General features: G+C 41.9%; 1 protein-coding gene across 1 annotated transcript in view; it reads left to right on the top strand.

The window, feature by feature from the left end:
- TK2 (thymidine kinase 2) overlaps positions 1–15,789 on the top strand; it is a 28,480-nt gene extending 12,691 nt beyond the window's left edge. Inside the window, exons 7-10 of the mRNA XM_054049152.1 lie at positions 9,783–9,871; positions 10,309–10,388; positions 12,353–12,433; positions 12,890–15,789. Coding sequence (XP_053905127.1) covers positions 9,783–9,871; positions 10,309–10,388; positions 12,353–12,433; positions 12,890–12,988 — 349 coding nt within the window. The 3' untranslated portion in view covers positions 12,989–15,789. The remainder of the gene's footprint in view (positions 1–9,782; positions 9,872–10,308; positions 10,389–12,352; positions 12,434–12,889) is intronic.
- The last annotated feature ends 329 nt before the right edge of the window (positions 15,790–16,118 follow it).

Here is a 16,118-nt window from a genome sequence, read left to right as displayed (position 1 = left end):
GAATATTAATTCTATAGGCATTCTCTATTTACATGTGTGACAACAGGGGACTCTTTGCCAAGAGGTCTCTGTCTTAATAAACTGCTCTCACCTCAGACCTGACAAACTCCTTACACCGAACACATATTTTGCAAGGTATTTATCTAAAAGGGATATCATGTGAGGTGTCTGCAAAAAGCTCATAACTTGTCAAGACTCATTATCATTGCGAGATGTATGCACAGGTAATATTTAAAAACCAGTGTGTTTATACCAAAAGTATGCTTTATGGACCTGGAGTAGAAATTAAACACCAAGAGATGATGGGCCTCAGGAATGGCTCGTTCAAGCAATCCCTAATCAGCTGGCAAGGTGATGAAAATCTCAATTGATCAGCCTTGCTCCCTCCCAAAACTGTCCATGCAAAACCATCAGCGGCACCATAGAATCATAGGACTGGAAGGGACCTCGAGAGGTCATCTAGTCCAGTCCCCTGCACTTATGGCAGGACTAAGTGTTATCTAGACCAGGGGAGGGCAAACTACGGGCTGGATCTGGCCCATCAGGGCTTCAATCCGGCCCGCAGGATTGCCAACCCCATGGCGCAGTGGGGCTAAGGCAGGCTCCCTGCCTGCCCTGGCCCCACGCCACTCCTGGAAGCGGCTGGTACCATGTCCTTGCAGCCCCTGGGAGAAGGGAGCGGGCCAGAGGGCTCTGTGCACTGCCCTTGCCTGCAGGCACCGCCCCCGCAACTCCCATTGGCCGGGAATGGGGAACTGTGGCCAATGGGAGCTTTGGGGGTGGTACCTGCAGGTGAGGGCAGTGCGTGGCGGAGCAGTCTAGCCTGCCCCACTCCACCCCACCCCCAGGAGCCACTGCCGGACATGCTGGCCACTTCCGGGAGCAGTGCGGTGCCAGGGCAGGCAGGGAGCCTGCCTTAGCCCCACTGCGCGCTGCTGCCACCTTGGAGTTGCTTGAGGTAAGTGGCGCTGGGCTGGAGCCCACACCCCACCCCCCTGCCGCACCCCTCCTGCACCCCAACCCCCTGCTCTGAGCCCCCTCCTGTACTCTGCACCCCAACCCCCTGCCCTGAGCCCCCTCCTGCACCCCAACCCCTTGCCCCAGCCTTACATTCATGGCCCTGCATACAATATCCCCACCCAGATGTGGCCCTTGGGCCAAAAAGTTTGCCCTCCCGATCTAGGCCATTCCTGTCAGGTGTTTGTCTAACCTGCTCTTAAAATTCTCCAATGATGGCGATTCCACATCCTCCCTAGGCAGTCAAACACTCCAAACCTCTCAGAGGTGAAAAAGGAACTTTACACCAGAGTTTCACCCTGGCTGTGTATGAAACAAAACACTGTTTTCAGAATCACGGAGTGTAGAAAAGACATTCTGGATGCATTGAACGAGGAGAACCCCGGCGGAGGTGGGTGCTTTCATGAACGATTTGGATCCTGATTATTGAGAAACCAGCCAGCTCTGCAATAGACTGAACTTGGGGGGTGGGAAATCTACTTTATTAGATAGGAAAAGTAACTATTGATAAGTATAGGCCCAGGTTCACGGTCCATGATTTTATTTTGTATTGTAATCACCTGTTTCCATACTCGTGGTTCTAGTTAAATCTTTATTCTTCCTTAAGTAAACATCCTTTTGTTTTATTATAAGTGCTGTGTGGGTAATAGGGGTGGTGGTTTAAGGAAGAACCAGTAAAATAGGGTCGACTGCACCTTTGTGTGCAGAGGATCTGGAAATTGTGCGAATAGCCAGTGTCGGGGACTGGATGTCACGGGAGAACAATTCAAAGGGACTCGGGATTGCGGTGGAGCTGTTGTTAACTTGCAAGGGGAAGTTAGGGCTGGCATAAGCCCAGAGAGCAGTGCTTGAGTGGCTGAAGGGCTGATGGTGTCTGTGAGCTGCCACCCAGCTACCACAAGGAAGACTCCCTCTCACTGGAGGCAGGGGTAACAAGGTGGCTCGCAGGCTTGGGTAGCCCGAGGACTGTCACTTCATAATGCTGAGAGTTTAGTGGCATGTGAGCATGCGTGTGAAGAGAGACTGTTCTTGCACTGGTGAACCTGGTGTACTGGTGTGATATTGAAGTACAGTACAGACCCGTTCATGCGCGGATGTCGGGAGTCAAGCCATCACAACCGCGTGTTAAAGGACCGCGGGTTAAGAGGGCCATGCTGAAATACCTTAAAATATCTATATATACATGTTTAATCATCTAGGATTACATACCTATTCACAGCGTCCCAAATACTGCAGGCCTATCTGTTAACTGTGCTTTACAAGAATAGGAATTCAAATGTATAATCTAATAAAACCATTATTATTACTACACAGGGGTGAAAGTAACTCAGGACACTTACCAGTACGGGATGGGGGCCGCTCTGGTCTCTGGAAGGGGCGGGGGCTCAGGCGGAATGGGTGGGGCTAGGGGGTCAGCATTCCCCTTCCGGACTGCTTGGTCTGTGCTGCCCGGGGTTCCTGTGGCAATTTAAAGGGCCCGGGGCTCTGGATACCGCTGCTGCGGTAGCGGTGTCCGGAGCCCCGGGCCCTTTTAAATCGCTGGCCCTGGGGCAGCTGCTCCCTTTGCTGCTCCGCCCCCCCCGCCTGTTGGCGGCTGAGGGGGGGCAAAAGGGGCAGGGACCTTAATACGCTACAGGGTCTTTTGCCGCGGCAGCGCTTTACATTGCTGCCCCACCCTCCCACCCCTGTCAGCGGTAAAGATGTACAACACGTTTCCGCTCTGCACTTCCTGTCGATTTCTATGTCAGTGAGTTAGTGAGCAAATCTGTAGCCCTACATAGCAAGTTCCTGTACTGCATGCTAACGAGTCTTGCATGTTAAATAGGTAGCACTGGGAGGCATGGCGCTACCGCGTGTTAAGTGGATTTGTGCGTAAATGGGTCTGTACTGTATATTCTGTCTTTATTTCTTCGTGGAACCTTGTTCTCTGTTAATTCCTTCCCAGGGAGTAACTAAATTACTTCTTGAAGACCCATTCTACAAAGATATAATGACAATATCTTACGTTTATTAGATAGCACCTTTTCATCCAGAAAGATCCTCTGTTACTGTATAGCTCACCGCAATCTGGAAATGCAGCCACTTCTAGTGGAGGGTGGTAGCTAACTGCTGCATAGCACACTGCACAACAATGCAGAGAAGATTTTTGTTTGTTTTGTTCTAAGACTTTCGTTTATTTTAATGCTTTTAAGACCAGTGGTTTGTCCATTCTCCTTGCCCCATTTTGTGTGACACGTGAACTCATTTTTTGGTGCAGTGGCATTAGCCAGAGATGTGAAGAATTCCGACTCATGTTCAGTAGATAAACGATAAGCGATACACTAGACCAGGGGTAGGCAACCTATGGCACGTGTGCCAAAGGCGGCACGTGAGCTGATTTTCAGTGGCACTCACACTGCCCGGGTCCTGGCCACTGGTCCAGGCGGCTCTGCATTTTAATTTAATTTTAAATGAAGCTTCTTAAACATTTTAAAAACCTTATTTACTTTACATACAACAATAGTTTAGTTATATATTATAGACATAGAAAGAGACCTTCTAAAAACATTAAAATGTATTACTGGCACGCAAAACCTTAAATTAGAGTGAATAAATGAAGACTCGGCACACCACTTCTGAAAGGTTGTCGACCCCTGCACTAGATATCCTGGAAGAGAGAGTTCTGAGGGTTGTTCTGTATTGATTAGCTCTGAGAGTCATGACCTGCGTGTTGCACTGAGATATATACATTATTGTATTAGCTAGAATGAAGTCCTTGCTGTGGAAGCTTTTAGCACAATTCTAGATCGTTTAATGGAGAGCTTGAGCTGTGTGTTGTTAGCAGTATGGCTACTTTCATTGGTTGCCTGAAGGTATAAAACAAATTGCTTTTCAATAATGCAGTGTGGGGTACGTGATTGGAAGTCGGCCCTTGTTCTTTAGCTGCATTGATGAGTTATGCTGTAGTTTCAGTTTATGGGGGTCCTTTCAACCTCTGTATGAGAGTTAGTGAGATTAAAGAAAATCATTGAACTTTTGGAATTTGTAAAGCTCCATCTTAACTGGTCTGGAGTGTAACCATTTACTTAACTAATAGTCTTCATAAAGAAGTATACCTCATTTTCCAAGTGGGAGCCAAAGGAACAATTTCTTCTGCCTTTAGCTACTCCCTGGGGGATTCTCATATTCAGGTCAGATAGGCTTAAAGATCCTTATCCCTAGGCAAATCATAAATCAGCTGTCGTAAGTAAACCGACCAAGGGCCATAAAGGGAATCCAACAGTAGTTGCCAAGGGTATATCAACAGAATGATGAGCTTCCAAAAAACCAGACCAACTGGAGTGACATCTTCAGGTTCAGGCTGCTGGAATTTTACTGAGAGGTCCAGATCCAAGCTATTCAACTAACCTTTCCAGCAAAGATTGTTTACCTAGTATAAAAACTGGATGGCAGAAGAGGAGTCTTAGTTTAATATCAGTGCAAGGGGATATTTATTTAAGGGGTTTGCTATCAATTACAAGAAACGGGCATTTTTGTTAAAAACTGTGTTTAAAAAAGGGGACCTTGAATGTTTTGAAATAAAGACCCAGGCTGCTCAGAGGTGGATAGGCATTCTGTATAAGAACAGAGGTTAGACTTTGCTTATAGAAACAGGGTATAGTATGAGTTCCTGACTCAAAGCCATGGAGCAAGCGGAGGTCCATATCTCTAATCTAAACATACTTTCTTCCTTTTCTCTTTGTTAGAGCAAGGGACTGGGAGATAAAAAATTCTGGGTGCTGTTCCCAGTGGTGCCATTGACTCCAGGTGTGGGCTTTCAAAGTCACTTTAACTCTCGGTGCTTCAGCACTCCTGTCAGCAAAAAACTGAAGAATATTTACAGGGATGTTGCAAGGCTCCATTCATTTGCATTTGCCATGAGATTCTATGATGAAAGTCGCCACAGAAATGCAAATGATTCTGCATTCTTATCATTATTACAACTCTATATTTAGCATTGAAATAGAAGCATGTGTTTGGTTTTTAGCAATTTTAGACATATGCATTTGAATGTGTATGATTTTTATGACTAAACCATAATTAAGTTAATTTTTCCTTTTGAAATCAGATTAGTAGTTGGGTTAGGAAGTTGCTCCCATTCCTATATAACCTTGGCAATGAGAACTTTTACTTCGGAAGAGTCATGTCCTCGTCAGCAAGATTTCAGCTGAGATAGAGGGACTTCTGCTTTGATTCTTACACATGACCTTTATTTTCCATGAGCCTGTTCCAGATGCTCATGTAAAGTATTCCCATTGATTTCAATGGCCCTGCTCACATAAGCACAGACTGCCTGCACATGAGAGGTTTTCAGGATTGGCTCTCAATTGCAGTATATATTTAATTCTGGGTTTTGTTGTTGTTTTTGTTTTGTACTTCCATTTCTATCCAACCTTGCCACTCCTCCTTTTCTCATATGTCTTGGGGGAAAAGTGGCAGAATCAACCTTGGTTTGTTTGTTTTTCCCTTGGCTTGTGCAGTTAAAATATAAAATCATTATGGATGGTGACACGGAAAAACATTTGCTAATTACGGGTATTTGAAAAACAACAGTTGTTTGTTCACAATGAATTGTTACCCTTCCCTTTGTCTTTCTCCAAATTGTGGAGGCAAGCTGTTAATTTGGATGGCAGACAAGGAATGGGGGTAGTATAATTTCTGCAAGCTTTTGCTCTTTTTCTTTCTTAACTCCAATATAGATATTGCAAATATCTTTATATGCTGCTGTCTCCACCCTGGTGATGACCCAAACATGTTGCCAAAAGAATGGCAGAGAAGTCTGTCTCTTTTAAACTCATCTGAAAGCTGCAAATGGTCATAGGTCTACTAGGAGTTCTACACATCAGTACTTCTTGTACTCATTTACATGTTTAATATTTTACTGTTTGTTCTTATCAAGATGATCATTTTGGGATCATCACCATCATCACTCCCATAACCCCACTGGTTGTTGGGGCACTATCATTGATGAGCAATCAGCCAATTGTCTCCACCCCTGACGATTGTGTGTCAGTGCTTGAGTCTCTGCGAAGTCCATTCCTGTCCACTCTTTTATGTTTTCAGTCCATCTCTTCTTCTCCCTACCTCTTCTTCTCTTCCCCTGTACTGTCCCTTGGAGGATGATCTTGGATAGGTCAGATGATCATGTTATATAGCCGTACCACTTCAGCTTGCACTTCTTCACGGTCTTCATATGACCCAGCGCATTGGGTGATGATGTTGCGGATCTCTTCATTAGTGACGTGGTCAAAGTAGGAGATGCCCAGGATTTTACGGAAGTATCTCATCTCTACTACCTGTATTTTCCGTTCAAGTTTTGCCGTAATGGTCCATGTCTCTCACACATACAGAAAAATGGAGATGACCAATGTGTGCAGCAGTTTCAGTTTGGATTCCAGGAAGATGTTCTTATTCCTCCAGATTGGCTATAGCTTTTCCACTGCTGCAGTTGTTTGCGCAGTTCTTGCCAGAATTTCTGCCTTTGATCCTTCATCAGTAATGATTGCCCCCAAATACTTGTGCTGTTTCACTGTCTCCAGTTCTTGTCCACTGACAGTGATATGTGAGCTAATTCCGTCATGTTTATTTGTCATCTGCTTGGTTTTCTCTGCACTGATTTCCATGCCGTATTTTATGAAGGTTTCATCCAATCATTTCACAAGGTTGGCAGGTTCATCTTCGCTGCCTGCCAGGCCGTCAGTATCATCAGTGAACTGAAAATTTGAGATTGTTCACTCCCCAGTGCTGACTGTGCATATGTGATCTTCTAGGGCATCAGTCATTATGCGCTCCAAGTAGATGTTGAACAGTGTGAGCGAAAGAAGGCAGCCTTGCCGGACTCCCAACAGTGGTGCAAAACCACTCTCCTATTGTGCCATTGATGAGAACTGCACTGCTGGCCTTGGCATACAGTTGTTTAATGGTAAGAATAAGCTTACGACCAACATTTTACTTCGTTATGGTTGCACAGAGAGCTTTGTGCCACACTCTGTCAAACACCTTCTTGAAGTCAACGAAGACGTGGTAGATGTCCTGCTGGTGTTGTAAGTACGTCTCACATAGAACACGAAGGTTGAAAATCTGTTCTGTGGTACTTCTTCCAGCACGAAAGCCAACCTGTTCTTCAGCGATGATATTCTCCGCTTGTGGCTTCAATGTGTTCAATATGACTTTCAACATCACTTTGCTGGGATGGCTAATTAAGCTTATGGTCTGGTAATTTTGACACAATTGCAGGTTGCCTTTCTTTGGCAGAGTGATGATTAGTGACTGTGTCCATGTGAAGGGCCACTCACTGGTTTGCCAGATCTTGTTGCAGATCTTGTTGAGTGCATCTATTACTATTTCTCCTCCAAATTTCATCAGTTCGACTGGGATGTTGTCAATACCTGTAGCCTTTCCGTTCTTGAGTGATTTCACAGCTGTCTCCACTTCTTCATGCATTATTGGAAAGTCATCCTCCTCTGTTGAATCTGGTCTGTCTATAACACTAAGATCTCCATTTGTCTGGTGGTTGTATAGATCAGAGCAGTAGTTTGTCCACCTATTGATGATGTCCCTTTCTTCTGTAAGACTATTCCCTTCTTTGTCTTGAATTGCATTAGCTTTGGTCCATCTTTCCTTCATCAGATCTTTTACAACCTGGAAGGCTTGTTTGCTAGTTTTATTATTGATACACTCTTCAATTTTAGAGGATTGTTTTTCAATCCATATCTCCTTGGCCACCTTCATTCCTTTCTTGGTCTTTCTGCCAATCGCTCTGTATTTATCAGCTCCCTTAGTGCTGTTCTTGTCTCTCTTGAGTTTTCTTCTAATGCCACACATTTGTAGTATTTCATTTGCGACCCAGAGTTTTGTCTTCTTACAGTGTTTCCCAAGGGTGTCTATTGCTGCCTCATGAAATTGTTCGTCATTGTTTCTACGTCTTTCTCTAGCGCAAACAGTGGGGCAAATTTTCCGTCAATCATTGCTTGAAATGACTGCAATGTTTGAGTCTCTGAGTCTTTCTAAGTCAAACTTGGTTCTGGTGAACTTTGGCCTGACGATTTTCCTTAGCCGCAGTCAAAAGTTTAGCATTAAAGGTCGTGATCACTTTCAACATCAGTACCGGTGAAGCTCCTTGTTTTAGCTCTGTTAATCCCAGAACAAAATCAGTTTTGCACCACGATGTAGTAAATCTGGCTGTGATGTAGACCATCAGGTGCATGTCACATTGATTGTCTGGATGCTTTATGTGCTCCTAATGTGTTTGCAAGAACCAGATAGTTTATAGCTGGAAAACTCCAAAAGTCTCAATCCTCTCTCATTGGCTACCGCATTACAGAAAGGGCCACAATAAATTTGCCAATCTGCCTGTGCGTCAGTACTCACTTTAGCATTCCAATCTCCCTGTTCAACCAGGATATCTTTCTTGTGTACCTTATCAACGATGTCTTGGAGCTGATTGTAAAAATCTTCAATTTGCTCATTGCTCATAGTCTGTTGTAGAGGCGTAGGCTTGTACCACTGTGACATTAAACAGGACTGCCTTTAGATGGATGGAAATAAGCCTGCTGGATATTGGGCAGCATTCTAATACTGAATTCTTGATATCTTTATGCACTAGAAATCCTACATCGTTGACATGTTTGTCCTGTCCACTGTAATAAAGTACATGGCTTTCTTCCGTTAGTGCCTCTCCAAAGTTCTTCCATCTGACATCAGAGATTTCTAGGAGGTGCCAGGTGTATTGTTCCATTTCGTACTGAGTTTTTTCAACCTCCCTGTTTGTCTCAGTGTCCTTACATTCCATGTGGCTATAGTGATATCATCTCTTCCATGGATCCTCTTTGTTGGGGTTACACCAGTAGTATATTTGTCACGTCCGCCCTGGTGGGAGATGGATGGCGCGGTCATTATTAACCCGGGTTGCGACCAATGCGGTATGAACATGGTTGAATTGCTCATCATATGGTGTGTCTTGGGCAAATTTCTAACCTGGCAGAGCCCATCCCTCCAGGCAGCCCCCTTTTAGTTGCCTCTTATGGCATGCAGGAGGAGCAGTGGGCCTATTCTGTCCCCGGACCCACAGGGGATCATTTTGGGATAGTTGTCTATAATATTGCTTATTCTATATGATGGAATGCAGAGCTCAAATTAACCTTCCTGAATATTTCAACAATCCTCTATCCTAATAAATACTTCTCACATGGAAAGTAAAGTGTAATTTACATTATGCCATTATTATTCTTGCTCTTTCTTTTGGCAACCGTAACAAATTGTCGATGTTGCTTAGTCAATCAAATGTTCATGGCAGCATGGCGTGCAACAGTTTAAAGACATTCGTAACAGTCCCACTGTGAAAAATGTTAGAAATATAATTGATGCTAATTTACTGTATCTACAGTATAGATATTGATGTTGTAACATTTTCCTACTTAGTTCACCAAGTAACTGTGTTTTTGTGAAATAGCATAAAATACTAATTTGTGTTACAAAAACTGTTAAAACTGAGGGTTATATTAGCCAGTATTTCATTTTAAAACGTTTTTCATATGTCTGACCCTTGAACAATATTTCTGTATGATTAGAGGCATTATGGGTCTTGAGAGTTCACTTATGCTGGTGTAAATCGGGAGTAATTCTAGTGAGGTCAAAGGTATACTGGTGCAAATCATTTGAGAGATCAGAATCAGGCCCTCTTGTACACTGTATGATTTTTTAGTAACAGAGGTAATAAAAAATCATTTTCTTATTGATCGTTGCAGTGGGAGAATGCCAGAAGTGGATTACGTAGTGCTAACTGAATGGTTTGAATGGATCACGAAGAACACTGATGTTTCAGTTGATTTGATAGGTAAAACATGTTCTTCTTTGACACTGGTCCCTTTTTAAATTGAGTATTTTTTATGTATTGTATTATGAAAAAGGAGAAAAAAAATGTTTTCTTATTTCTATTTCCTGTGTCCTAAATTTCTGTGACATAAGAAATACCTTCTAGTGTACACGTTAAACAGTAGTCATGCCTTTGGAACATTTGGTGCTGTTGTTACATTGCCATACTTCATCTATATATATCCGTGACGTTTGGAGGTGGCTACCTTCCTCCGATAGATTGACCAGCAGTGGAGCCACTGTGGATGTTTGTGGCTGATATCCATGTCAGATCCATGACATCCATCCATCTGTCTACCACAGATTGCTTTTCTGTTGGTTGTGGAGGAGATTTCTGCTCTACATTGCTTTCTAACCTGACCCCTGAAAATAACTATTCCAATGTTTTGTTAATGGCAGTTTATCTACAGACTTCTCCTGAAACTTGTTATGAGAGATTAAAGAACAGATGCAGAGAAGAGGAAAAGATCATTGCTATGGTAAGGAAATCTTTCACCATAGTAGAGCCTTTCAGGGCATCACGTGCTTGTATCTTCATAGCTTTTAATCTGTAGCTCCTCTCCCTCTAAATAAAAATTTTGTACTGTAGTCAGTTAATAAAAGTCAGGGTCTTGCCACAATGTAATCCACCTGTTTCCACTGATGGGTTCAACTTAGTATTAGGAAGAGTGTGTAAGGTTCATTGTAGCTTTATAGTCTAGTAGAGACAAGTTAATCCTTATTTATTTAAAAATCAAAATAATTTTGGACAGTGACTACCCCAAGTTCTACATGTTTGCAGTTCTGGTAGGTCAGTACAATACAATTCAGTGAACATCGGGAAGAAAAAGAAATTCACCACCAAAATTTTCAAAGGGTGTCTGCCTGCTCTCCTTTTCCGCATGCACTTCTTGAGTATGAGCCCCTATGCATGCGGGCAATAGAATTTACATGTGCAAACTTCATCAGCTGTATGCAGAGGTGTTTGGGCTTGAAAAATGCCCTTGCAGGTGTTTGCCTGTGCCCCAAAAGAAGGCACTGTTTGAAAAATCAAGCACGCAGTGATACAGGAACCTAATAAAAATAAGTTGTACAATTAGATTACTACATCTCCTAAACAATAGTTTATGTGAAGGCCCTGCCTCAAACAGGTCTTTTTAAATAAATCCCTAAGCCAGAAATAAATGGGGTAATAGAAGGAATGTGCTGCCTATTATTAAAGTGCCTCTATTGTAAGGTGATTTAGTAAGAGCAGTTGGGTAGGTTGAACATATATGGTGAGATAAAAGCCAAGAGCTAAATCCTGAGCCATGTGAAATGTCCCCTAGGTGAATAAGCCCTAGCTATTATTTTACTACACTGGCTTTGAAGAGACATCATGTGTTGCACTTTGCAGTGTCTTTCTCTGTTACTGAGGAAAAAACCTATAGTGAATGAAAAAGGTTAAGTCCTCTTCATGAAAATCTAATAGCTGCTGACAAGCAAAAATGCTTTTAAAGGACGTGAGTGGAAGTTGAAGAAAATCAACTGGGAATGTAGAAAAAACGTATCCACATAAAAAGCATCTCTGAAGTCAGTGTTCATTTCAGTTTTCCCGTTTGTTCTTTCCTCTTCTGTCTATTCATCTCTGTGTAAGGCTTAAGTCAGACTCCTCCCATGGGAATTAAAACAAAGATCTTGATCCTGCAAGGTGCTGAGAGCTCTCTAGTCCCATTGACTCAGTGGATTAGATCCAGCATAGGTTAAATCCTAACACCAGTGATAAATTGTGGCCATTGTCAGTAGGAAGAAATTCAAAGATTCCACTTGCCCAGTCTGTGTGGATTCGCCATGAAGCGGCAATGGCATCCAGGAGCGCCGCCAGCTTTTCCCTAGGCGGCAGAAGGTCCTGTCCCAAAATGCTGCTCCCCACAGAGGCAGCGGAAGGTCCCGCTGCCGAAATACCGCCGCGGTCACCGCCCCCCAAATCACAGCGCCCTAGGCGACTGCCTAGGTCGCCTAATGGGTTGCGCCGGCCCTGATGGCATCCCATGGGAATGATGGTGCTAGTGGAGCTTGGATGGTAGACTGGAGCTAGGGGAATAAAAGAAATGCTTCACAGGAATTATTTTAGGGAAGCTCTCTGGCCTGTGCTATACAGGATGTCAGACTAGATGATCACAATGATCCCTTTTGGCCTTAAAGTATCTGACTTCAGTCAAATGAAATGTTGGGTGAAAGTTTCTGATGTACTGTATTCTGTAGTCACAATGCAATGCATAATAAGGACCTGCCTTATTTGTCAAACCATGGCTGAAACCTGGATTTTAGTATCAAGTGTTTGATGGTAGCTTTCTTATTTATACACAGTTGGTTGAAGTCATTGACCTCTTAGCTGATTTGGTTTACTTTAAAAAATATAAGTACAGAAACCGCAGTATGTGTTTCACCTCCGTAAACATTTGTTTTGAATGGCTTTTTATAGGAATATTTAGAAGCTATCCATCAGCTCTATGAGGAGTGGCTTATTAAACAAACACTGTTTAAAGTTCCTTCTCCAGTGCTTGTAAGTATATATTTATCAATTGTAACTAGGTAAGTGCGCGCGCACACAGAGAAAATTTCAATTCTCAAATGTCACTTTAGTTGTAAAGGCAAAATCTATTTTTCTAATATGATTTGGAGAAGAAAAATTTCAAGAAGTGTTCATGACTCTCAATAGGATACAGCTTTAGAGTTTGATCTTGCAAATAACTCTTACTTCATCACCCAAGGGGCTATTTACAGTAGTAAGCATTATGCTTGTCTGTAAGTGTTTGCAGAATCTGACCCATTGCTTGTAAAAACCCATCCCAAACCCTGCACTGAAAACAAATTGACCAAGTGCCTAGGAGTAGTTCATTTTGGGATTAGTGGTAGTATTTCTTGCTTTTCAAATGCTAGCAAAATTAATGATTTTTGGAAAGAATATACAGATTTTTATAGGGTCTCTTGTTCTAATTTTCATTTTCTTGTTTTCTAGGTGATTCCAGCTGACAAAGACATGGAGAAAATGATAGAAAAGTATGAAGAAAATCGGGACCGAATATTAACCCCGTACAATATACAACACTATCTGTAGAAATCCAGTTTTATGGTCATGCTTTAAAAAACATGTCCATCAGGGGAATTCTGGTCAACATTCCCAACTCTTTTTATGATGTGGTCTCTTGGTTGAGATTTTGTCTTGTAAAGTATCAATGACTTTAGCTAGGAAAAGGCCACAAACAGGCCATATCCTGTTTACCTTCAGCTTCTTGCATTTTTAAATTTCAGTGCAGCTTTACTGATCTCAGACTACCTCTGACAGGAAGCTGCTGTATCTCATTTCCCTACTTCACTTCTGCATTGTATAAATACCTTTCTGATATTGCATTTTCTCATGATAATGTGCTTTCATTCACTCCAAATAGCCCCATATATGTCCTCTCATGTAATTCGAAGGCTGTGAATAAGTCAAGCTTATGTAGTCAGTAAGTGAGCAAATTCAATCCAATTTTGTAACAATTTTCAATGGAAAAGCAATGAAATAACTAATTATGCTACTGTTCTCAACCACCATTTTCACAAAATATCTTTAATTGCACTTAAAATAGGAAAACTAAACAGTTCATTTCTTAATTATGGACCTGATTCTAATCTCACTTGCACCAATGTAACTTCATTGGCTTTACTGAAGTCATTTCTGATTTAAATGAGATCAGAATCAAACCCCAATTCTGCAAATACTTATGCATCTGAATAGTCCTATTGAATTAAATGGAACAACTCAGGTACATAAAGTTACCCAGGCTTTATAAGAATTTGGGGTCTAAGGCTCTCTGGCCCAGATTTTCAGAAGAGTTCAGCATCTAGCCGCTCTCAATGAAATTCTGACTCCAAATTAAAATCTCTTTTGAAAATCTGTCCCTAAAACTTTTTCTATCATGTGCCAGAATTTTTCTTAGTATGCATTGAAATTGGGTAATAATTCTGATACTGATTATTTGATATCTTGAACTTTTTATTATGTTCTAATAGATGTTTGCCTCATGTGTAAGTTTTTTAAGAACATGTGAGGGGGCGGTACATAGGGTCATCTTGATCACAGCTTCTCCTGGCTGCAGACATCAAGAAGAGAGCAGAGACCATCTAGTGAAAGTTAAATTCTCACTTTAATTCTTAAACTTCTCTGTGGTGTTTTTATAGATCACTTATTATTTACCCTCTCGAGTGCTGTCCTCATGTTGGCACTTTTAACAGCGCAGTCTTAGGACAACTTGCACTTTATTTTCTCTTTAAATTGGAAGGGCTGATTCTTTGTTTATTCTATAAAAGTTTGGGTTGTTTGAACTGGTGCCAGCAAAATTAAAAATTCTTCCAGGAACACCTCTGCTTAAAACAACATAGCAAAAAAAGCATTTACTTCACTGGCATGTGTCATAACTGTATAGTCTTAAAACTAGCTCAGTGTTTAGCTCAGCTAAGATGTTTTCATAAATTTAAATATGCAGTGATCAATGTCTATAACGTGTTAGAAACACAGAGGATAGTAACTTTCAAATACAGAATTCTGTTGTGTACGTCATTTTGGTTAAGAATAACAACAATCAGATACTACACAAAGGTGTATCTTTAATTTTCATTGTAATTATGTGTAGTTAATTTATAGTTTCATTGTAGTCTTTTATTTATTCAGTTTCTACTTGAATTGGACTGCTGCTAAGAGAGGAGGCCCTGTGTCATGGGGTCAACTCACTACTAGGGCGCCTCCTCCTGGCTGCTATGGGGATTAGCTCTTTCCAGGTCCAACATATGCTTGTTTGCATCCCCTGCTGTGTCTCTCTCCCTCTGACTCCAGATACTCTCCCTTTATGGCTTGTTCCTCCAGTCAGGTCACTGTGTTTTCCCATTTCTGGGGTATCAAAGTCATTCCATAGCAAACTCTCCAGCAGCCTTCTCCATCACTACCCAGATTGTGCCACTTTCCAGTGGCTGGTAGAGGAACCCGGGCCCACCCTCTACTCCAGGTTCTAGCTCAGAGCGCCTCTACTTAGATGCTAAGGTCTGTACCATCTTAAATCTTGCTGCTGTTTCTCTGAGCCACCACCCTTCTGGATAAACCCTTCCTTCCTTCTGGGCCTTGATCCCCTGGGGTTTCTACTTTCTCCCTGAATTTCCTTCCTTCCCTCCCTCTCTAACATCCAGAAAGTGACTAGAGGCTCCCTCACTACAGTCTTTTTCTGTTGCCAATTTCCTGGCTTTACATTAGCCCCCTCTGTTCCTTTCCAGCTGGGCGCCATGCTTTAATTAGGGCTTGCCTCTCCAGCCTAATTCTCTCCCAGGTGTAGCTGTCAGGGTTAATTAACTCCTTCCCAACTACCTTAACCCTGTCAGTTAAGGGTGAGGAGAACACCCATCACACCCTAGTAATTTCTTCTAGTTTTTTTTTTTAACATCAAACAAGATTTTTGTTCTCTGTTTATACAGAGAACCAATGCTGGTAGTCATGCAGAAAGAGTTTCTGAGTGCAACACTAAATTCATTTTCTAAATTATGTGAATGCAGTGCCTAGGTTCAGTGGTTCTGTTCTAAAGCTTTAGTACTCTAGCTGAACAATAAGATCCAACATTTCTAACTGCTTAAGTATATTAATTAAAGATTTTAAATGTAAAGGAAAAGTATTTGAATGTTTCTTGAAAACACACAAGCTGGGCATACCCTAAGAGAGACCAAAAACAGCCAACTCCTTGGAGATTGTCCCATATGTTTGAAATGTTCAATTATATATATATATATATATATATATTTCCTTAATAGAAACCCTTTCGTGAGCAGGGAAGTTTTTACTCCTTTCAGTCTTGATTCCAAATTCACTGTGTAAATTAAAATATTGCAGCAGAATGGCATTGTTTCGGTTATTTGCTCAAATTATTGGTGGTTACTCTGTCATATTTTTTTCTCTGAACATTGGCAATCAGAGTAGTGTGTTTTAGGAACTACTTTTTGGAGTGTTATTAAAAACTGACTTGGTTGGGCACTGGAAGCCTAAATCTCTCTATCAGACAGGATCACAAGCTCTCCTAAATCCCTGTCAATTCTTTTTTGTTTCTCCCTCAAACATTTTGTTTCATAATCTCCTGCTTTCTAAACCTATGCTTAATATCCCTAAACAAATTCTAATTTCGTGTTCCCCTATTGTCTTTGGTTAATGTGTTTTAATCTTCCTTGCA

The sequence above is a fragment of the Malaclemys terrapin genome, chromosome 14 (assembly GCF_027887155.1).
Source record: "Malaclemys terrapin pileata isolate rMalTer1 chromosome 14, rMalTer1.hap1, whole genome shotgun sequence".
Taxonomy (NCBI): Eukaryota; Metazoa; Chordata; order Testudines; family Emydidae; genus Malaclemys; species Malaclemys terrapin.
Note: the sequence above shows the minus strand (reverse complement) of the source record. Positions and strands in the feature narration are given on the sequence as shown.